General features: G+C 43.0%; 1 protein-coding gene across 1 annotated transcript in view; it reads right to left on the bottom strand.

Moving 5' to 3' along the window:
• The window catches only part of C2CD3 (C2 domain containing 3 centriole elongation regulator), a 348,142-nt gene that overhangs the window by 248,871 nt on the left and 74,336 nt on the right, over window positions 1-24,935 (bottom strand). Inside the window, exons 13-18 of the mRNA XM_069203824.1 lie at window positions 23,981-24,112; window positions 23,071-23,574; window positions 17,976-18,127; window positions 17,599-17,842; window positions 9,090-9,270; window positions 8,404-8,584 (exon numbers count right to left, since the gene is read on the bottom strand). Of these exons, the coding sequence (XP_069059925.1) occupies window positions 8,404-8,584; window positions 9,090-9,270; window positions 17,599-17,842; window positions 17,976-18,127; window positions 23,071-23,574; window positions 23,981-24,112 (1,394 nt within the window). The remainder of the gene's footprint in view (window positions 1-8,403; window positions 8,585-9,089; window positions 9,271-17,598; window positions 17,843-17,975; window positions 18,128-23,070; window positions 23,575-23,980; window positions 24,113-24,935) is intronic.

The following is a 24,935-nucleotide window of genomic DNA, read 5'->3' as shown; positions in this document are numbered from 1 at the left end:
GTCACATCTCTATAAAGCAAACTTGGACGTGTTCTGGGATGATGGCCGAAAAATATCATACCAGTGTGTAACAAAGAAATAGAGAAGGGGTGATAGGTAAGTCCACTGAGCAAAAGAAAAGAAAAAAAACACCAAGCAACACTTCAGATCTTAGTGAATCAGAGCAACAACCTACACGACCAAACCGGTTTAGGGGTATCCTCAAATCACAGACTTGGAGTTCCTCATAACCAATGAGTGGCAAATAATCACTTTGGGTTCTTAACTCCTTAAATCTCCAATGTCAATCAATAATATAGTGAAAAGCTACCTGAGCATCTCAAAGAGATTTTTATTCTTCAAAAAGTGGAAATTGATGTTTAGGGGTACTTGATTCCCTAATCACTAGGAATTACTCTGTGTAGGATGTGAGCCTGTAGTTTTTCATCTGATCTGTACCATTTGAGATGAGGACCAACAATATGCACAGTATTTCCAGCATCAAAAATGGTCCAGAGTGAACTGCTATCGCCTGTGCTCAATGAAATGGAAAACTAGCAATCCAAGATGAAAAGTCAGGTTGCCAGGGTTCACCTGGACAACAACTTTTGGGGTGGGCCAAGTCTGTATGCATGTGGTTGGCAGTTTTCTGTAATGACCTCAAACCATCACATGCTCATCATGCACAACGCCCAGGAGAGGCAGCTGGATCACAATCGTGCTACACACACAGAATTGGAAAAATGGGATGCAAGAGTACAAAAATCCCTTTCACATAAAGAACAGGTGCAGAACTGCAAGCTTCACTCATATATAGGGGAAGACAAATAGACAGTTAAGTGAAAGGAACTAAAGACACACACACACACACACACACACACACACACACTCTTTCTCTCTCTCCCATCTCTCTCTCTCTTGCTAACACACAAAAAAAAGAGACAGAAGCTCCCTTACAAAGGGCCGGGTTTAACAATGCTTACATCTTCTGTCCACGTCATTACATACAGTGCCGACCAGGGGTATTTTTCTGTCACCCACTCTAATTATCAACTATGTCCGGTCTCTGGCAGTGCCCAAAATCCTTTGCTGCCAGTGTGTTGCTTGCCATTAGAAGGCAGGGCAGCGGGACATCACACTTGAAGCGCATCCCGGGAGAAACCACTGGGTGAGCCCCTGCGAAGATAGAGCCAATCCCTTTGGCTTCATCTCTCCGGCCCTAATCCTTTGCACTTGGAAATGCACCACAATTGTAAAGAGGGAATCTGCATCTAATAGCAAGATCATAGTCTTGTCAAATATTTAGTAAGTTATCACACAAACGCTATGGGGGGGTCACTGAACAAGAAACAGGCTCATTCGAGGAACATCTGAGCTCGATGAAAAAAAAAAAAAATCAGTGAAATCAGATAGTTACATTGTGCTCATTAGTCAGTAAGAGAGGGACAAATCTATGTGTCCTGAACTGATCCATAGCTATCGACCCCTTGGCAGAGGAGACTGTTAATAAATCTGTGACAGATTCCCTATGTTCTCCCTCACTAGATGGTTTGATTCTAATTGTTTAAAGGCGCACAACAATCTACTGACCACCCGAAAATCTTTCCCAAGAGACTCTGATAACGTGCGCAGGTAAAAGCAGGAGTACAAGAGGGCCTTAAATGATCAGAAATGAGTGGTACGAGTGGAAGCTTGCCAGTCTTTAATCGTGGCCAGTACTCGTAAAGATAATAGATTGTTTTGGAAAGTTGTCAACCACCCATGTTTTCATGATTCTCCTGACTGGCCTTGACGCAGTGATTTCCCCTGATGAGTGGATTAGACACTTTACGAAGGTTTACTCTGGTCCATCTCGAATGGATGAGATTCACAACTTTTATTCGCGCTAAGCAGATACTCATTCATCAGGTTTCAATGTAGCGTTAGAAGATGTTGTAGAAGCAATAAATCTGTGAACTGGCGGCAAGGGCTTGATTGGGTGTTTGCTAACCTTTTGAAAGATAATATGGACCTGCGGCTGCTCTTTGACCAATGTGTTGAAGGCCGTTGTGAGCCTTGGCCCACCTAAAACTTGGTCCCCTGTGTCCCCCCCCCGGAATCCTCCCCCAAGAGTGCTATTGTCAGATATCATTTATTAACACCACTGCTAAGATAATGGGCAGGATCGTATAAGACCGTTTACAATCCTGGACACAATATAACAAAATTCTTTCTGACATACAATTTGGATTTCGTGCTGGTCTTGGCATGATTGAACAGTGTCTCAACCTTTACCTCATGATTAAGAAATATACAGTGGCCAAGGAGAGGAGGATGTATCTAGTTTTCATGGACTTCAGCTCGGCATTTGATTCTGTAAATCAATCCAAATTATGGAACTCTATGACTGAGCTGGTGGTGGAGACCAATATTGTTAGTTTTCTTAGGGAGCTCCACTTAGAGATAACTGCTAGTGTCAGATATGGGACAGGTGGTGTGACCACACAGGCATTTAGATTAGATAGCGGTGTACCCCAGGGGTGCAACCTGATGCCTTTTCTATTCACTTCATCCATCACTGGCCTGGAAAAACACCTGTTCAGTTAAAACATTGATTTACCCCGCATGAGAGACTGTCCTGTGCTGCTTTATGCAGACAACAAATTGTTCTTCCTAGGATCTCCGTAGGCCTCCAGCAAATGCTCAATCAGTTTTGTATTTTTATGGCTAATTTAGATCTGATAATCAGGTCAAAACACCTATCATGATTTATGTCCCACACAAGAAGAAAGCTACCTCATTTATTGTTAACAATTGGACAACTGGTGCTGTTTCATCATTTCAGTATCTGGGTGTCTTATTTAATAACAGTCTTAACTGGGGTCCACTGAGCTGTGTTAAAGCTACTGCTTGTGCGAGCAGCCTAGAGGCTATATTTAGCTTTGCCTCTACACTCAGCATTAAACATTTAAAGAGCTCTTAATGGTATATAATGCAAAATACTGATCTAGTGCCACCAGTGTTGCTGGTCTTTGGGGCATGAAAAATCATTTACCTAAACTGAGGGTTCAGAATGGATTTATAAGAAGACTGTCGGCTGTTCTCACAAGTATCACTGCCACACAGAAGTGGGGCTTGACAATATTAGCGACTGGATCAAGCTTTCACTATGGGTAAAGAGATGGTCCAAGCAGGATACTATTTTTAACCAGATGGTTTTAATATACTGTATAAATCTGGACAAGGCACTAAGGGTTTCATGGTTGTCATATATTAATGGAGTCAGTGGTACCCTGCAATTGCCAGATCTTTTTGACAAGCACGAGAACATCTCTATCAGCAATATAAAATCTTTCAAGGCAACTTTTCTGTCCTATTGTAATGATAAGAGATTACATAGTGAGCCAAGAAAACATACAGTCTCAAATTATAATATGATATGCACTTCTGTTGGTACCGAACCATATCCTACCTCGGCCTCAAAGAAATATCCTAGGTTTCTGTTGGTTAGACTGAGGCTGAACACTATACAGCTATTGGTAGCCGTTCCAGCACCTGGTCTCTCCTTAAACAATTTGCACTTGTGGCCCTGTTATTGGCTTTCTACACAAAGGACAATGCACTTTTGTTTTTTTGTAAATTCTATATTACACTGAGAAGGTGCTATTTATTACCGGTTTTAAGACAAGTTAAATGTAAGCAATGTAGGATAGCAATGGTGTTTATATAATCACTTCCTTCACCTTTGTTTGCTTTGTGGTAGCAAGTTACATACAAAGTGCCATTAGAAGCAAGGCAGCTTTGTTTTCTTGAATTTATATTTTTTTCTATGATGAAATGTTCAACTGTTTTAATTTGTCTGAATAATTTTTTTCTGCTCACATATATTTTTTTATGGAATGTGTTTTTTAATTAGTACTGTATGGCCAATTTGTATATGAAATTGCATCTTATATTGTCGCTTTTGATTGACTGAATAAAGAATAAACTGAATCTGAAAACACAGTGTGTGGTGCACTATGCCATCTCTGGGCATGTAAAGAGTTCCTCAAGAGCAAAACCTCTCAGTGGGTCAAACCATGACTTGCTGCAATTTCCGACACTTCACTGGCAAAGGACATGGAGGGTGGGAGCCTTCCTTTCCTTGGTGACTCTTCTGTGGAACAGGGTGTCTGCCTTGTTGCACATTGAGACTGACTACCATAACTCAGTTCAGCAAAAATCTTAAAACAGTATTTTCCCTTTGAAGGTTATTTGCAGCGACTAACATGTTCATCATGGTATATCTGAAGGTCTACGGCAAGTGCCTAGATAGACAGATACAAGAGTAAATGGGCTAGATGGAAAGGTCGGACTGCTAGACAACAGTGTAAGCTTCACTTAAACATACAACTGACACAGTCACCACTACAATCTTCAAACACCGAAGATAACATTTCAACACACACCCACCTAGCAGTAACTACAGACAGACACAGACACACACACAAAAACACCCCGATATGCATTGTAATCTTTCATGATACGTGGTCTTTAAATAAAGATCAACATCTAAGTATTTAAGAGCATGTGACTAGCACTCAGGTGCACTATGGAATAATGGCACAACCCCCATAGTTAATTATATATCACCTTAAATTCCGCTTAAACTATAGCCTTTGTTTTTTTTTTTTATCTTGAGAGATCCTGGTTAGCAACAAATCATCTGCATATATTTGAAAATACAGGCACTTGTACTTTAGGCACAGAGACTCATGCGCATTCTCCACATGTCTCTTTATTTCTACTAAGCTTGGATTTGTGCTACTTCAAGGGGTAAAGGATGATCTACAAATATACGGACACATCGTAACACACTGCCACGTCCCCAAAAGTTTAAAAACAGAGATCCACAGCAGACATAATTGTGCAAATTATGAACTAACACATATCTCTTAGGCAGTAGGGTATAAATTATGGTGGTATTTCAAATAAATGTAATACATTTTATAAACGTAAATATGCTGTTCTACATTAGTATGTTCAATAGAGGTTTCTTTGGTATTGAAATCCCGGTCCAGCTTGAACCTTAGTTATAAATGAAGTTCTTATCTTTCATTTCTTTTCCTATTTTTTTTTTACATAAATACACAACGAAAACAATATTTTTTCATGTCTGAATCCTCTGTACCTGGTTATAAAAACTTACAAATTCAAGAAGTAAGTTGTTCTCCTTTCTGACACCCTATGTTGTCAATCATGTCTGCCATGCCATCAGCGGCTGCTCCTCGGTTAAGGCGGAGGAGCTTTGTCCCACTGCTCTCTCTGAAGTGCAAAAAAATTAAAAATAAAATGATAATAAAAACAATGCTATTATCATTTTATTTTTCCTAACTGAGCCAAATCTGGGGGAGGGGAGCGCATCCTGCTGGATAGCAGCTGCCGCAGGGAGGAGTGGTGGGCATGTAGGTATGTCTGGCTGTCTTACTGCGGCCAAATCAACACGTGCACTTACAGCTCTCCAACTCAAGCTGTGTTGCACAGCCAGGGGGGGGGAGATCAAGCACAGGCTCCCAGTCCCTTAGTGAGCGCCAAACCAGGCTTTCACCAATCCTGGTGCTGCTCTCATGCTGGGTAGTAGTATTACCAGCATGACAGCGGCGTCTGGATTGGCCATGTGATGTCTGGGAGCCGGTGCATTGGGTGCTGGGAGTTAAAAGGAGCAGAAGAGAACCGAGGCGGTGGCCGACAGGTAAGTACTATTTTTTGTTTCTACTTACCTCTCCCATCTCATTCCTCCCCCCCCCCGGCTTGCCCCTCAGCGCTGCCCCACCTGTTTTCCTTCACAGTAGCTGACACTGCATTCCATGTGTTCAGATCAACGCCACGGAGAGTAAATAACTAAATGAATGATATTTCCATGAATAGCTGCAGTTGATAAAATATTTGTACTGGAATACTAAGTGTAGATGCCTCAATGGTATCCAGGTGTGAATGTACAGCTCACATAAATATACTTAGTTGCAACCTAATATTTTAGCAGAATACAAAATAAACATAGGTAAATAGTAGTAACACGAGCAAAAGTAAATTTAAATACAGAGAGAAATTGTACAAAAAATATCTTTCCACCAGGAGCCCCAGGCAATGGATCAAATAATTATTTTGTAGTGGAGCAGGGTCACATCACATCAGGAGATGTTTCCTGAAAGAACAAGTTACTCCAGCGTTGGCCTCTTTCATAGATTCATGTGCTTCAATTACTCCTAATCGTCAGGCAGGGAAGTCCTGGTAGGGTAACGCAGCAGCAAACACTGTCAAAATGGCTATTGGTCCAAGAACACAAGAACAGTGTATTCACCTCATTTAAAACACCCAAAGTTTAGCCAATGAGGTAAATGCACTGAGCACTCTCGCTCACCCCACAGACCATCTTAGCTCAGATTTTCAAAGCACAAAAGTGAAAAGGATCAAGAAGTGAGCCTCTAACCCTTGCATGTGAATCTATGAAAGACAGCAAACGAGGGTAACTGTTGTCACCGGTAAGTAATTTGTTTGTTTGAGATTAGATTCACATTCTTGAAGTAGAATAGTCAGCAGTCCACAGTACATTAGAAAACAGGAAGCATGCTCACCCTCAACAAATAAAGGGGTTGAGCAGAAGTGCTTGTCCCATAGACAAATCTGCCACTTAATCAGTATCCAGACAACGGTTCTTGGTAAAGGTATGCCTGCCATGGAGAGGCACTGCTGCATACCTGGCTACTGACAAGGAAAAGCTTCTGGTTCAGTGTTGCATTACTTTTCCTGTTCTGGTTGCCTTTTTATGACGGAACATGATGCAGGGCGAGGACCACCTTGACAATGCTTGCTTACAGAGAAGGTGACCTTTTGCAGGGTTACCAAAGGACCCAAAGATCTGGTCAGATCTTTCGGCACTGGAGGGGAGCCTCAGGATGAGCTAAGGGAAACCCACTGACTCTTTGATGTGGGGGTCTGAAGGCATTTTTGTCATGAACTTTAGATTTGGGTGCATCACTATTTCAACGTTTGAGAACTGAAGCCAGGGTTTCTTGATAGTGTGAGCGACTGTATGCAAAGAGGTCGATGCAAGAATCAGCAAGTTTCCAGGAAAGGAACTTCAATTCCGCCTTGTGATAATCTGGCATCTAATGATATTGTTGAGTTTCCAAAGAACTGCCAGTCATCTCACTGGAGGGAAAGTTCCAAATAGCCCTTTCAGAAATTGTCTGATACTCCTTTGACAAATAAAAGATGGTTAAAAAAATCTGCATTTAGAAACTGTAGCCAGATGGAAACTGACAGAAGCATAATTGAGGGTAGATTTGGGGAGATTAAATAAATATAGCAATATATGATGGGATGTACATCAGTGAACTTAGACCAACACATCGGATGCAGAATCTTTTCCACTGTGCATTGTGAAATGTCCCGGTGACAAATCTCTAGGGTCATCAGGAGCTCGTGAGATTCAGGGACTTCAGACAGTGGTGGAGAATGTATCCCCCTTTCCTGCAAATGTGCTCCAGATGTACTTTCAGCTGCAAAGTACGAGTGCTTGAGAGACATAGAAGCTAAGAGAACCAATACATAACTGTTGTAACCTGCCTATCAGAATTAAAAGAGACTTTGTAATGAGGCCCAAAATGTATACACTGTCTTGGTGATTGAAAGGCAACATTTTGTCTGGCATACTGAGACGGGCGTTGAGTTGTATGGCCATGGACCAGGCCTGTGGTCTATGAAAAGGCCGCCGCACACACTTCTCCAAACACCATCAAACTAGGGATCTGACAAGAAGGGCAACTGAAAGAATAATGAGCGCAAATTAGGGCATCAGATATTATCATGCCCCAACACAAACCCTTTTTAATTTTTTGCTTTTCAATCTCATTTCACCAGTCCTGAGGTTACATGAAATAATATGTAGTGGACTTGAATCCTGGATGAGGGCCATAGATGGACTACTTGGAACTAATAGCTGATAAGAGCCCGACCAAGGTACAAAATGGGGACAGTGGAGCTACTTGCTCGGGTCTGCTAAAAATATTTGTATTACTAAAAACATATGTTCCCCCTCGATGCTAATGTCTGTCACGTCACCTTTGAAAGAACTGAGTGTCCACTTGAAGAGTGTGTATTATTTTAAACAATGGTTTATAAATTCTTCCTGTGGGGTAGGATTGGGTTAGAGACGTGTGACCGGTATTCAGGGTCTAAAGGGATGTATCTTGTATGCAAATACAAATCTATAGATGGTGTATATCCTGGCAGGAAAATCGTCTTTGAGCTGCAAAAAAAGACATAGAACTCTTTAATTCACCCAAATCTTTCTTGGGTGCACAATGCTCAGTTTACAGCGGAACCTGAGCTTAGGAACGATCTACCATTTGTTAAACAGGGCTTAAGGAATATGTTGTGTTCTTTGTTTTGAAGTCATCCTACCTGCACCAGATTTCAAAGGGAATTCCTCCTCCCGCCTGGCCTGGAATGGAGAACGCACTCAACAGCAACCTCTGGACTGGGACATCACCCAGTGACAGCAGCGAGTGATTCTGTTTGTCATTGAAGACAGGATCAGGGATGCACAATGTGGTAGACGAGCGCACTGGTTTTAAGGACACACCTAGGGAAGTAAAAAGTAAAGTACAAACAGAGCTTAAATTAAAGCATCAATCTTCAGAGGTAGAGCCATCCAAAGCAATGTACCAGACGACAAATTGTCATAATTCTTTGGCCTATTTTGCCTTTGAAACAATATGTAAAAATTAGTGGCCTTAAACAAGAACAATTTGCATATAACCATGGCTTTCTTTCACACCAAAATCCTGTTTTAATTAAACATTAGTCTTGTTAATTTTCTTCTTCTCACTTAAGTGTCATGCATTCCCATTTCAAGGGCAAGAATAGGGCTTTGCAATGCAGTTCCCCACATACAGAACTGACAATATCCATATATTACATACCAGGTATTTTGAACGATGCAGAAAGTCTTACTTCAGTCCATCTCTACATAAGTGACTGCAAGCATTTCTCCATTAGCAGAAGACGTTTGTTACCCAAATAATAAATCGAGGTTCAGCATCATCAGCATAAGTAACAAATGGGAGCATGTTAACAATGACACATACCAATTTCCATTTGCTCCATCGACTGCCCCGTGACATGATTGCTTTCCTGAACTGGGAAATAGTACTGCACATAGCAGTCCGCCTCTCCCCAAACTGTGGACTGGAGTGGGCTTAGTCCTTTCACTTTTTCTACATGAATCTCAAAAATGTGCTCAATCAGGCCATCTGCTCGTCTCTCCACCTGAAAATGACAACACAATCAACCTGGACAATAAAAACAAACAACTGCTGCCACAGAGAGCTTATTACTTGCTCATAAAATGAAAATCAAACCCCTCTTTTCAATTTTTCAGATATTACACACAATCACAATACCTATATTTACAAGGACAGCCACCAACTGCAACAAAGTGTGTATTTACTCCACGCAGACTTAAACTGAACTTTACCAGTAACCTGCTTTTGTACTTTTTACCCACCTTGAAAATTGTTTGGTTACCCTTGTGGGTTGCGTAAATAAATAAGATAAACATAAAGACTGGAGTTCATGGTCATTTGAGCTACTCAGTCGGGTTTCCCATACTGAGTTTAATCTTTTGACCCCTTTACATCATATAACAATACAATAATAATACAGTGCTCAATCCAGGAGCAATCCACCCAATCCTTAATATTCACTAATCTTTTTTGTTTTTTTACTTTAAGGTACAATATAAGGCTGGCATACCCACCTAAGTATTAATCCCTCGCTCCCCACTAACCTTCTTCCATTTTACCTCAACTTTCTCCCCTTAAGCTGACAACCAGCTCATTCATTATCCTCAGTGTTTTTCTTCTTCACCTTTGCTGCCTCAGTGTGTATTTATCTGCATCTAATACTACCAGCACCCTTAGGCGCTGAAGGCATGCCAATCCTCTATACTCCCGATGAATGTATGAAAGTACCAGGCCCCTTATGTTACTGAGGTTGTGTTCCATTCTCTGGGTCCCGCATGCAAGCTGACCTTCTGCCAGTAAGTTTCAAAGTCTCGAGGTCCATAGCGCCAATGTTGAGGGGTACTTATAGCCTCACAAGGCCAGCATCGTTTGTTTGGCAGCCAACTGAAGGTACAAAATGGTTTTACCTTTAAATATAGAGGATGCTGGGAACATTTTGAACTTGGGGTCATTGTCCCTGTTTGGCTACAATATCGATAATACTGGTCTAATATATTCTGGTCTAGCTGAAGTGTAATCTATTTGTTGTCTTAAGGACAGTTGCTGTATCTTTTACAAATCATACAAAATTGGTTGTATTAAGGAAGATATGTACCACTGAGCTGCGCCTAACTGTAATCCTAATTCTTTTTCCGAGACATGTTGATTTAGAACGGGACACCGAGTAGACATCAATGACTGAGTAAGAATATACTTCCCAAACTAAGCTATCTGGTGGCTCATTTTCTGACTTCAATACCCAGTTGTTTATTTTGAAATATGCTGCTCAGTCAGTTGTGTGCGGGCCCCCTTCCCTCAGGCTCTAAATATTTTCCTATTAAAACCATGAGATAATTACTCATGCTGAAACAGGGTGTGTTGGTGGAGAAACAGAGCCCCTTCTTTTTCTTATTTACATAATCCCAGACCTGTGCAAGATCTTAGTTATTTAGGATATGTCTAGGCAAGGTGTTTCCAATAAGTAGCTTATGAGCTGCCAATAGCTCTCCAGCTACCAGTGAGTAGCTCTCTTTTGTGCAGCCCAGTCTACTAATATAAAAGCTTTAGCTTGCTTGAATCATTATGTAAAGCAAAGCTAAAAAGCATGTATTCAAGACGAAAATGTGTGTATTTACAGAACTCAAACTGATATTTGGAGAACATGGTTACATTTCCAAAAATATATGTAAAGCTATTGTTTGAGTTGAAGAGATATATTACTCACTTTTACCTCAGTGCTAGGTGAATTGCAGCTATGGCTTTCATGCATGCATATTTCAATTTTTTTTGTCAAAGCCTTTTTTACACAACAGCTGTTAACCTTGCATAATGCACTAATGTTATCACTGCTGATAATCTTGGATCGAGTGGTCACTGTTACATCACTAATATTAGTATCTCAGGATGATTTTCATTTAACATAAGTAGCTTTTATTATAGAAAAGGTTGGAGACCCCTGGTATAGGCCCATCCCTCAGTAAGCTCTGGGAACACATGGAACTTACCCTAGGGAACAACACACCAAGTTCTGGTTGATGCGACTCCACAACCTGTATATAAACTTGCATTTAAAAGGAAGAAAAGAAAGTCAGGAGTACCATGAAAGGACTAGAGTGCTGATTTTGCAACTACGTAATGGAATAAATATGGGGTTGTCGTGACGCTATTTTGCGGGTATACACAAAGAGAATTTAAAGGACGGTCTGTGTAATTAACGGGCAATTGGTCACCTTATATGGCACACCTGTGCGAATTCCCCACGCAGGTAAGTCCACAAATCACTGTTTAAAGTAATTTCATGCTACTTTGGGGAAATAATAGTAGAAACATGTCATGTGCATATTGTTTAATAATATAGTACTTTCTGAGGCTGTTTAAGCCCTATTGGTTTGTGTGTTAACGGTTATATTCCAACTCCAAGTGCCCGTACCCCACACCTTTACAATACTGACCATACAAATACCACTGCAAGTACCAGTGTACGTGTTAAATGGACAAAATATTGTTAATTCTCATGTTACATGGAAGCACATTCAAATATTGTCTAGCACCTCTGTAGAGAGTTCTGATGTTGTTTATAGCGATTTTGATCTTTCTGTCACTGGTAATTTAGCATTTCATATTTCTTGTAGGTTGGCTTTGCTCAGTGCTGCAGTGTTGAAATCTTGGTTAATGCTTGTGATGAACTACTGCAGTCAGTTAACTGCTCTGCCTCCACATAGCTCCACCAGTGAAAGAAAGCCCGTCGGGACTCGAACTCTGACCTCGGTCAGAAGTTCGAGGCCCTCCTCCACTCGCAGGCTTCTGTCTGCGCCTCATCCCTGGTGTCTGGTGGGAGAGCTATGCTCTTCTGCTGGGTTGCCCTCTGCCTCTTTTCTCCTCCTTTTTCTTTAGTGTGTTGTTTTTGTGCCTTTCGCTTTGGCGCTTTCCTCTTTCTTCGCCTCTTTCCCTTTTCTCCTCCTTTTTCTTTTAGTGTGCCTTTTCGCTTTTCCTCGTTTTTCCCCTCACTCATCTCATTCTCTCTCTCTCGCATTCTCCCTGCCGCTGCTGCCACTGCGGCCCCGCCCCCTGCCTCTCTCGTTTTCTCCTTGCCGCTTCTGCCCTCGCGGTCCACCCCCCTTCTTCGCGCCTTCCCCGCTCTACCTCCCAGCTGTCCTCTCCTTCCTACTTAATGGCGGCCGCGCCTAAGGCAAGCCCGCCTGCGCCCAGTGCCAGGCCCCCTGGACCTCTCACCCACCACTGCTACACGCCAGCAGCACTCATTGAACTCAACCCAGGACACAACAACAACTGTAAGCAGGCATCTCCAAGTAATACCAAGGGACCCTTCACCTGTCGCCACTGCAAATTCACCAGCCTCCGTCACTCGAGCTCACCCCTGAGTACCCACAAAGTAGAACACAGCCTGAGATGTATCCTAATCAACACTCACTCCATCCACAGGCACGCCATCGAACTCTGGAACCTCATCGACACCACATCCCCGGACGTTGCCTTCCTCACAGAAACATAGCTTAACCCCCTTCTCAGTTACAGACATCACCATCCCAGATGGCCCCAAGATCATCCGCAAAGCCTGCACAAACTGCCCCAGGGGAGGCATCGCCATCGTCCACAAAGAGTCTCTATGCCTAGCCACCAGCACCAAATATTCCACAACCAACATGGAACTCCTCCACTTCCAGGTTGGAACCAACCCTAACACCACTCTGTGGGGCACCCTCATCTACAGGCTGCTGGGCCCCCACCCCTCATTCTGCAACACCATCGCTGACCTAGCCACCACCTATGCTCTTACATCCAAGGACTACATCCTACTGGGAGACCTCAACTTCCACCTGGAAAACCAAAATGACAACCTCAGACTCAAGCAACTAGTCACCGCACCTACTCACTCGGTCACACACTGGACCACATTTTATCCCCCAGCAACCACGTCTCCGTCAGCCACACCACCAAACTCCAATGGACCGGCCACCGCTGCATTCCCTTCACCTTCAACAAACCCATCGGTCGCCACCATGCTTTCCAACTTCCCCACAGAAATTGGGACAAGGTCACTGAAGCCCAGCTCACCACCAGCCTCAATGCAGCACCCCCCCCCCCACAAGCCAACTATGACATCAACACTGCCGCACACAACCTCCACAAATGGATCACCAACTGTGCCAACACCCTGGCCCCTCCTCAAGGCACCCCACTACAGAAGCACAGCCAAGAAAGCAAACTGGTTCACCCCTGCACTCAAGGAATCAAAGCAGGTCTGCAGACGCCTAGAGAGGAAATGGCGCACTCTGGCAAGACTCCCACAAATGACAAAACCTTCAAAAACGCCGTCAAACATCACCACCAGCTCACTAGGACCACCAAAAAACTCGCCCTGCAACAACGCATCAATAAAAACGCCCACAACAGCAAGGAACTTTTCACTGTCACCGAAGAGTTCACCAACTCCATTTCCACTGAAATCCCCACTGTGAAGATTAGTGTATGAATCCTAACTACTGGATCCCTGATTTGGACCATCGTAAGGGTGTGTGCTGCAGTAAGTCTTGTAATGTTACCATTCCCCCTGTTAACATTAGGCATTTAAATTTGTGAGAATCTACTTTAAATCATTAGGCAGCTTGGAAATGGGGCCCATAAGTGAGAGTAGGACATCGTCCACAAATGTAGTCACCTTAAACATGTCAGGTCTGAAATGAGTGCCTCATATGTAGATTTAGTTTCAACAACTTTTCAACAATCTCCTTGCTCTCCTTATAGCTCACAATGTGAATACCTGGGGTTCTTTGAGCTTGTGTTTACCTGTATCCTGGCCCCTCACCTCTCTAGTAATCGTGCTCTTATTTTGGGTTGCCCCACTCCCCACCCCACTGCCTCCCAATTCCACTTCCCCCCACCTCCAATTCCCTTCACACTTCTTCAATTGCGGATAGTGTGTTGCAGAATATGGAGGACTTTCTCTAGCCTTACTGAGATTTCCATTGTGTGTGTTTACGTTTCTTTTTTAGACTTTCTTCCTCCACTAATAGACATGAATCTGTGTCCAGCTTTCCCTGGTTGGGTATCCTTTAGGTATGTCCAAGAAGAGACCCAGCTTTGTGCTTGTTCCTTGAACTGATGCAATTGCAAAGTGTTGATCCTCCCATTCAAGGTGGATTCGCAAGGCATAGCCTGATGTATACATCACCTCTTTCTCTCTTAAGAAATCTGTTATAGGTTTGAAAAATCATGGTTTTGTTGGAGCTATTGCCATGAAATTTTGAATAATCTGTATTTGGCCTCATGTGATGCATCTGCAATTGGATAAGGAAGCAACTCAGTGTATCTGTATTGGGTTTTTATCAGGTTCTTCCAGGATGGCATTTAATAGATAGTTGACATACTGCTCCAGATCATTATTACCAATTTCATGTGGGATGCCACACATCCAGATGTTGTTTCACCAGCTTCTATTTTCTAAGTCCTCACATTTCCCTAAGAGTATATTCTGTTCTTCCAAAAGACTTATTCAGCACTGTAGCTTATCAGTAGTGTTGGTCTGACATTTCTATGGCCTCTTCCAGGGCATTGACCCTTTTCCCTCAAAGCAGTCACCCTTATCTGATTTCTTTCCAATCGTGTTGTAATTCAATCTTCAATTCTGGAGTAGCTTTTCAATCATGTCATCTGCACCGACTCTGTTTTAATCTCAGCTGCGAATGAGGAGTGGCAGAGCCATCTCCAGAGACTCTTACAGCACAAGGACATATCCTCTCCAACCCAAGTGTCACAGCTCCAGCAGTACAGCTACCTAAGTAAGGTGGATCTCAGGCTCCAATCCATCAAAGTCTCAGGTCACCCCTCCAAGGAGGATCTGTACTTCAGAGGCAGTACATGTATAAGCATGTGGGAGGTGAGGGGATGCAGCACAGCGGCTCCAGGGGAGGGTTCACCAGCTACTCGCAGGCGCCTACCCCCCTCAGTTTCAGGCATTGGCCCTCTTGGGTCTCTAAAAGCCTGCTCACGTACTTGAGTTTCTAGAACTCTAGTGGGCTGTGCTGGTGTCCACCTTAAGGTGATACCTTGGATGGCCTGCCAGTGGTCAGATCCATTTACCTCCATTAGGTCACCTCCTCCCCATTTAATCTTTAAACCACCTAGATGCTGTTGGAGAGTTTTCTTCCATGTCATACATAAGATAATACCAGATGGACATCAGTCATGCCTACAAAAACTAAGTTATGTAGGGCTTCTTGATGTAAAGTATGTAGGACAATTAACAGGTCAACATTAAGTATAAATGCATTTGCTTGATTAATTGTTTTTCTAAATTACCTTTCCAACCATGGTTAGCCAACTAAAACCAAATATACATTTTTCATCTTTTAATTCATGTTTGTTGCATTGAATTCTTCACTTTTAAAAGTATCCATCAGGATATTCTGCTGCTTATCTACTTTTAAATTATTTTAATCATTAAATTTACAGAAGGAAATGAGAGAAAAGGAGAAAAATAAATGTGTGGTCACAGTGACAGGAAATTCTTGGCTTAACTCCGACTTCAATTCGACCTTGACTTAACTCAGGCTTGAATTCAACCTTGAATTCGACCTCAAAAGGAAGAAGCTAAAAACTTAACAACTTGAGTTGTCTCTAGGCCTAGCAATCCAAATTTATCTCTGTTTTCCTGGACTCGGAGTACAGGATTTGGGTCATGGTATTTTTCGAAGAGACAGAGGACATTTTAAGGTTGCCCTTAAATTAGCTTAGATTCGGATTCAAGGATTTCTGGGCACCCTTGTGGTTTTTAACAATCATCATATACAAAGATTGGTGTCAAGATTACTTTAAAGACATACTGTGAGATAGAAAAAATTGAATTAGATTTTACTCCCTCTTTATGACTTGTTATCAGTTACATTCTGATCAGAACGCACTAAAAACTCAAAACACAAGCTTATCTGAATTCTCACAGTACAGGGTATACTGAACCTAACCTTTGGGCTATCCATCTGAATGAAGAACCACATATACCTGAATTGCAGTTACGTCACTATCAGAACGCCTTGGCAGATGTCAAAACATTCTCACTTTAGCTGTGTGTGTAGTTTCACAGTAATGAATGACTAAGACAGTGAGAATGATGGTTTAATTCTCAAACAGCACGTCAAATGCACTGAAACATTACTTGGTAACATAGCTTTCACAAAATAAAGTAATCAAGGGAGGGTCCCAAATGTAGAGTTATCATGGTGCTAAATGTCTTTAAGGCTTACTCTTAGTTCTTTTTGTAAGGTCTATTGGGGTGTTGCATGTTTCATTTCTGGATACACATTTTCTATATCTCGAATAGTTACTACAATGACCTGAGGTTTGGGAAGTGTATACACTATCTCTCCTGAAATAACACCAGGCGAAAAGAGCTAAAATCTCCTAGTGGTGAGTGTCATGTCTTGTAGTACCCTCCGTGGGATTTCTGGTCATAAATTTGGAAATCTCTCTGTAGTCCATGCTTCCTAACTAACCAATGGAACTCCCAGCAACAGTAGGCCACCAGAGAGTCAAGATTTTATTTACTACAAACAAATGTTCCAAAACAAAGCTAAATACATCAACCCTTTTACAAGTCAATGTCTTCTTTGTGGTAGAATTAAATGCTTTCAGAAAGTGATCTTGTGATTATTATGACAGATAATCATGAACTGGAGGACTAAAGGACACTACTTGACACACAACTTTGAGGAGAGGGAAACAAACTGCCATTTATTTCTCACTGCATCAGGTTGTTTTAGTGTTGTGCACTGAAAATGAGTACTAAGTTCTGCCTAACTACAGGTGAGCAACACTAAAGTGGGCAGGGCACCAAAGAAAAGCAAAAATATGCATAAATTAAATTGTAAAGGAAATTATCTATAAATCCAATATAATAAGCATTCTCTGGATCATTTGAAAGGCATATAAAATACACAAGATGTCCTCCTATCCTGTTCAGAAAGCATGTTTGTAAAATGATTTTTCAGGTCTGGGTTCATGACGCATTTGTGAACATCCGTCTACAAAATGACCGCTTCAGTCCTATAAATTCATAATCCTGACTCATACAAGCAAAACTAGTGTAATGTCAGAGTTATTCATCTATCAATATGGAATCCTGCCACCATGGTCGAATTTCCATATTTACAAATTTAGAGGTAGGGGTGAGTCTGTGGTGGGTAGGTCAACATCGACCCCCGGCATGTTTGTGGTGATTGAACTGTTATTCCACAACAATGGAAGAACTGGCGCTGTAAAAATATATATAACATAGCATTTTGCCACTTATATTTCACACTTATAGCTGCTAAATGCGCTGGATAACAAGCCAAAATGATGAAACAGAGGAGCATACCACAGGTCCAGATGGAGGTGGTGGGTCTAGGAAATGTGCTGGTCTCTGGAGGGAGGATGGTACAGCCACTTCTTCATTCTTCAATCTCTGTAATGCCACAACCTGGTCACTCGAGCCCATGGCCAACAGGACATGGAGACTACCAGTTCTGCTGCCTGTGAACATATCAATGACTGGCATGTAGCTGTCCACTGCAACCACAGGGTACTGAGCTTGGAGCAGTAGTCGAGAAATCTTTGGGTCACTAGATTGGAGATGAACATGGGAGGTAAATTAGAATTCAGATGCACTGTCCTTTTAATGTTAGCATCTGAACATCTGACATGTATGTTTTCCGAGAACACTGGAGAAACACAAATACTTCTAACCATAGTCACCTGAAAGACATATAAAACTGGTGCAAAGGAAGCTTTACAAGCCCTAGAAGTTTGTCCTGGCCTGGGCTGGGAATCTTGTTCCAGGCTTCAATGACCATCACATTGTTTTTCAATCTCTCCACAAGTCTTCGAGTCAGGGAAACCGGAGCCACCTAGGTCAGAAACAAAGTCATTGCATAGAGGGTGAGTGGTCGGGAAATAGTAAGTAAAAGGCATTTCTGCTATCTGATATACAAGGCACATTGAAAAAATATATCTGTAAGCTAGTCTGTCAAAGAGAAATGGTAGAGGAGTTCTGGAGGGAACTAAATGCTCTGGTACTGCAATGAAGGGATGTGTGTGTGTTGGGGGGGGGGGGTTGCATCAAACTCTAGTAATCCTATCAAAATCCTAAAAAAGCAGCATCATGTGAATTAGGTAAACTACGGTGGACAGAAACCTTGTAAGTGAGGTAGGTGCTTAAACCTTAAAATACATTGTCATTCAGAACAGCAGACCTAGGGGACTCTCTAGGAAGATCCAGGACTTGATCAGTGAATAATCTCTTCTCTGCTGGAAAGATAGGGAGACAATACAATTAAAAGTGGGGGGCAGAAGGGAAACCTAGCTGTGCCTCTAAAGGTGGGGAGCACATAGGCTGCTGGAGCTAAGCCTAGATATACTTCTGTACGGGAGAACAACATAGGCAGCTGGAGGGAAGAGTAGGCACACTTCTGTAGGTGAGGAGCACATGAGCAGCTGGAGCCAAGTCTAGCTATGCTTCTGTCAGTGAGGAGCATATGGGCAGGTGGAGTGAAAAATTGACATAATTCTGTGGGTGAGAAGCACAAGAGACGTTGCAGTAAGACTAGCCATACTTGGATTGGCAAGGAGCACATAGGCAGCTCTACTGAAGACTAGGCAGGCCTCTGTGGGCAAGGAGCACATGGGCAGCTGAAGTGAAGATCAGCTATGTGTCTGCAGGTGTGGAGCACAGGGAGAACTGTAGCAAAGAGCAGCCATGCCTCTGTGGAGGAGGAGCATATGCACTACTGGAATAAAGAATAGACCATGCTTCTGTCAGCAAGAAGCACATGGGCGGCCAGAGCGAAGAGTAGGCATGCTTCTGTCAGCGAGAAGCACATTGACAGCTGCACTAAACACTAGCCTTGCTTTTGTGGGCAAGGAGCACATAGGCAGCAAGAGCAAAGACTAGCCAAGTCCCTGTGGATGAGGAAAACATAGGAAACTGGAACGAAGAGAAGCCATGCCTCTATGGGTGAGAAGCACTTTGGCAGGAGTAGCAACAGCAGCCACACCTCAAAGAATGTGGAGCACAAGGGCAGCAGGAGCGAACATTAAACATGCTTCTTTTGGGGAGGAGCACATGGGCAGCCGGAGAGAAGAGTAGATATGCCTCCATAGACAAAGAGCATGTGGGCAGCTGAAGTGAAGAGTAGAGATGCCTCTCTAGGCAAGGAGCACATGGGCAGCTGCAGTGAGGACTAACCCTTCTTCTGTGGGCAAAAAGCACATAGCAGCTGGAATTAAGCCTAGCTATGTTTCTGTATGCAAGGAGAAAATGGGCTGCTAGAGGTAAAAGTAGACATGCTCCTGTAGGTAATGAGGACATTGACAGCTGCAGAGAAGACTAGCCATGCCCATACGGGCCAGGAGCAGATAGGTAGCCAAAGTGAAAAGCAGCCATGCCTCAGGGGGCGTGGAGCACAGGGGCAGCCAGAGTGAAGAGTAGATATGCCTCTGTAGGAAAGGAGCACATAGGCAGCTGCACTGAAGACTAGCCATTCTGTGGGCGAGGAGAACATGGGCAGCAATATACATGGGTCTGTAGGCGAGGAGCACGTGGGCAGTAGGAGTGAAGGCTAGCCGTGTCTCTGTGGACGAGGAGCACATGGGCAGCAGGAGTGAAGAGTAGGCATGCATCTGTGGGTAAGCAACACAATGGAGAGCTAGAGCTCACTGAATCAGTTCACTGTAACGCTGGGAAAGTTATAAGATGAGACATTGCGGAAGCCAGAGGCCTCCACTGTTGACAATTTAATGCAGAGCAGAGCCCCAGGTAGTTAAAGGTATCTAACACAGGCTAGGTAATGTGTATAAATCCCTGAAACAATGAACTGTGAAAGACACATTTCCAGTTGTGCCCTCCTGTTTCTCATTGGTTGCAGATTGGAGTGGAGGATGAGGGAGGATGGGTAAGTGCATGTAGGCTACAGTGGACTGATGGCAGTCTCTCGGGCACAGCAAGCTAGAGGGGCGCATGAACTGTAGGTTAGTGACTTCATTACTGACTCAAAAAATAAGACAGTCTTCCAACAATCCTCAAAGGCTTCTAACCCACCTCAGTCCACCTAGAAAAAGGCCCGCAGTTAAATCATATACAGGCACAGGGCCTCTGGACTCTTGTCTCACAAGTGGGCAGCATATAAGCAATGCGAGAACAACATAAGCCTCTGCATAGAAAAGGCTTTGCATGGAAAAGGTAACAGATAAACTGTATAGGATACTCACTTTATAAAGAAGATGCTTAATCAATCACCAGAACTAAAACTTGGTAAACAGACCTTTAAAGGGAAAATGTGAGTGGGTGGGTAAAGCGAGCAAAGAAGTAAAGGATTAGAAATACTGCAGGGAGCCTGTATCTAAACAGAATATTCCCTTTATCATAAGAGAGACAGGACTAAGGCCCCAGCAGGCTAAAATGGAAAAAGATAGCAAGCAATAACAAAACAGACATTAAAATGGAAGAAGCAAGTGGAAACAACAAATAAAAAGAATCTAAAAGACTCAGGCCCTCATTACGAGTGTGCTCACGGTAGAGGTCGGACCGCCACTAAAGTAGCGGTCCGACATCCACATTACGACCATGGCGAAAGCACCACGGTCGGACCGCAGGCACCACTACTTTTAGGCCGGCCGGCGGCCTACTGGAGCCGGCGGTCTTAATCCACCAGAGCAGAGCTAGTAGCAGCACTGCCCTGGGGATTTCGGCCCCGTGTCCACCATCTTTGCATGGCGGTTCCACCGCCATGCAAAGGCTGGCGGAGACAGGGTGCCGGGGGCCCCATTGGGGCTCCTGCACTGCCCATGCCCATGGACAGCCCATTGCACCTTTCACTGTCTGCATCCAACGCACCGCAACATTGCTGCCGGCCGGATTATGAGCCAGCGTCAATGTTGTGGTGTGTTTCCTGCTGGGCCAGCGGGAAACTCGTAATAGGGCCAGCGGGCAGAAAACCGGAGTAGCGGTTTTCTGGCCCAAAGAGTTTGGCGGGCGGTCTCTGCCACCCGCCAAACTCATAATGAGGCCCTCAGTGTCTTATATCATGAAAGCATTTAAGAGTTGAAAATCCTTGGAAGTGAAGATTGGAGCTGCGGCATCTTTCTGAATGATTACTCATTGAGAGCTGACAATATATCAGAGATAGTAAATAAGGTGGAGGGCGAGGATCTGGAGGATGGATGAGAGGTGCAACCTTGAAATGATCCCTCTCCAATCTCACAACAAAATCCAAAGTCCTTGCACCTCAAAAGGTAAGCATCAAAAGAAAGTCCAAAAGAAGTAACCTCAGGACAGCATGAACACTGGAAGGAAAGGAGGGGTCCAGGCATGTAAATTGTCAAGGAGCTGTGGCTGTAGTGTTTTCAGTATTAATTACCTCTTTCAATTCTTCACAGTTGAAAGAATGTAAAAGGTACCAATCAGGTAACCTCTATCCAGTTTACCTTTCAGAACAATTATTGCAAGATATTTCTTTATAAAGACAGATATGTAATATAGTACAGAAGGAAAGGTAGGTTACTTTACCTTCAGTGCACCTAAACTGCACATACCGACTATACTCTAGGACTTGAGAAACTGAGTAAAGCATACATATTTTTATTTAGTTCAAGGCTGTAAATTCTGTAAGAATAGAAGCCTGGGACAGTGTAGAAAAAAAAGCTTTGAAACGGAAAGATATGCCAGACAGTCTCAATAATAAGACTGAGGTGCAGGCAAAGGAGAGAGAGAGCAAAATGAAACTGTAGCCACAGAATGCCAAGAAATTCTCGGCCACACAATCAGAAAAAAAAAATCAGAGTAGCAGATTAGAACCCATAGGGTGAGGACATTTGATTTCACTGCTGCAGCGAAAGGGTGATAGGATCCTGAAATTTGAAAAGCACCAAGAGGCTGACAAACATAATGTACTTGCTTGTAATGGAGAGCAAAGAAAGAAAGAAGCAGGGGAAAACACAATCTGACATCAATAGTATGATGTGAAAGATGTTACCCAAATAAGGGACGGAAAGGGGGAACCAGTGATGTATAGCCAAAATGGCAAATATAATGGTGGTTTTATAGTAACAGGATAACGGGGTTATTATATTTTTAAGAAGTGTAGCAATTAGTCTGTGCTAAAATTACACTTGGCACTTGTCGTATAATAGTCACTAGTACTTTTCACATTAGTAGGTCATCTAAATGCCCCCATAGATTGCAGAACGTCGGAAAGGCGGTTCTTCAAGCGAGATACCAGTAACCAGCTCTACACTTGAGCAGTCTGAACTACAGTGCTCCCCCCCACCACCAAAAAAGTACTTTTCTTGGATCATAAAGACAGACACTGGCTGGTGACCCAAGAATATTTTTGAGCTATAACAATTGTACTAATAAGCTGCACAGCAAAATCAGATATTTGGTAGGATTCATAAAAATCCTGCTTCATACATATTGACAAGACAGAATTCCCTTACAGAATCCTTCCGAATGGCAGAAAATGGAGGGATGGCAGCCTGCAAATTACATTATACCTCTAATTCCTATATGGGCATTTTCAAAATGCTGCATATCGCCAATTAAGAAAAATTGTATGATGTGAAGGGAAGAATGCATCACCTTCTGGCCTGGTTTGTACTACCACCAAAGCACACAACCCACATTCATTAACCCACAGATGTCCTCCGTGAACAGTTTCCACTTTGGAAATGGATACCAGTCCCTCTTAGGTGTTGAGGATCCATCAATGTAAGGTTCAACAATGAAGAATCACACATAATTCTGTAATAAAAGCATGCGCTTGAAGAACTATGCATGGATAGTTTCAGGTCTTACCTGTGAGAAATTGAAGTCTGGCTCTCTTGTGCCCCATACAACAGAAGACCTGCTTGCATCTGGTGTATTAAAAAGCTTGATATTTAAATACACATTGCACGGACACTGCTTCTCATGCTCGGTCATCATAAAGTCCTTGCCATTAGTTACCATCAATATGACATACATCAATACTCCATCCTCTTCTTCTTGTGTGGGTCCACTGAATTGCCTCATTAGGTTGCGTGACGTAGGCAACTGCATGGGTTGCTGGTGATGCGTGACATCTGCCCGAGGTATTTCTATAATCACCTGCCTGGATTCACGACTTGGCTTAGGAGATTCCAAGGCTGTCTGCTTTACATATGGCGAGGCTTGTCCTGAACATTCCACATTACTTTTGGGTTCCAAAACTTGTACGCTTGGACTGGATACAGCGTATGTTGGGAGCTGCTGTGCAGCTCCAGAAATCTTTCTGTTTGCACTAGTAAAGTCTTTGCTATCTCCCGCAAGCTCCATGCTTATCTAAGTTGTAAAAAGAAAGTTGCATGAAGTGAAATTCCATTATTAATAATTAAATTTAAGATATTGCATGTGCACAAGACACTACAGGTTTCGTGTCATGCAGACAATTTTAAAAGACAAGGAATACGTACCACGCATGAATAGGGTCACCACAAAAGTCACTAAGCCTCCAAAGAATTTACAACCAACCCACAAGTCACTTGAAGGTCACAGAGAATACAGCATCTTCCGAGTCATTAAATATGATCATAGTAAGTAGACAAGATGTGAGTCATAATGTATCTTCCCCAATACTCCATGCCTCCCTCAATGGTGAAGTTATAGGCAGGGCCACAGTGGATCACTACTGAAGTTGCATCACTTTGTGACAGTATTAAAAGGAGAGTGGGGATTGTTGTATTATTACCTTTAAGGGCCCAAATTGTGTTTTTCCACTGTCTTCCGTTACAGGGTGGACTGGTAGATCCCATTTCATATAAAGGGTCTCTGATTGGATGATATCCCGCAGGGATAGTGTCGCTGAACCAATCATCACAGGCTGTGCAACAAAATGAAGGCATGTGAGAAAAAATCATAAACCAGGCACATGTAATATGACAAACAGACGAACAAGAGAGTGGTACAGCAGGAATGGCTCTCTCAGGGTCACGCTAACATCAGGGTCCGATTTAGAGTTTGGCCGAAACGGTTACTCCGCCACAAACGTGACGGATATTTTGTCCGCCGTATTACGATCCCATACAACCCTATGGAGATCGTAGAACAGAGGACGAGAGATCCGCCATGCTTATGATGGAGTATCCTGTCCACCAAACTCTAAATCAGGCTGTTATTTGTGGCCTTTATATATATATCACACATTCCTGATCAATGTATGTTTACAGTGAAAATGATCCTGAAATCACAGACGATGAGGTGATTAGATGTGGTATTACCTTTTCATAATTGTCTTCATTTAAAGTAGTTATGTGAAGTCAAGTGAGACCACCTTTTGAGGTTGGCCCTGCACTGCCCACCTTAGCAGAAACGTTCCAGTACATGCATTAGGATGCAAGGGAAGCCCTTGGCCTATTGGGTTGTTTCCATAATATGTTACCTCCTCTACCACCTTGCTCATTTCTGCCAATCAAGTAGCTTGTGAAAAGGCACCTACAGATATTTTATTTTCTATTAATGAAGCATGGTTGTACATTGCATTGAATTGGCTGGCTGGCGATCGGGGTGCACTCTCTAGGATTTTAGGAAGGGAGAGCATAAGAATTCATGGTGGCCTGGTTTCAGAAAGTAGTCCGGTTTGCAGAAGGTTGCCCAGTCATGCCTGCACGAAAGGCTGAAAGAACTCCCCCTCCATTTTTGTGACT

The sequence above is a fragment of the Pleurodeles waltl genome, chromosome 8 (assembly GCF_031143425.1).
Source record: "Pleurodeles waltl isolate 20211129_DDA chromosome 8, aPleWal1.hap1.20221129, whole genome shotgun sequence".
Taxonomy (NCBI): Eukaryota; Metazoa; Chordata; class Amphibia; order Caudata; family Salamandridae; genus Pleurodeles; species Pleurodeles waltl.
Note: the sequence above shows the minus strand (reverse complement) of the source record. Positions and strands in the feature narration are given on the sequence as shown.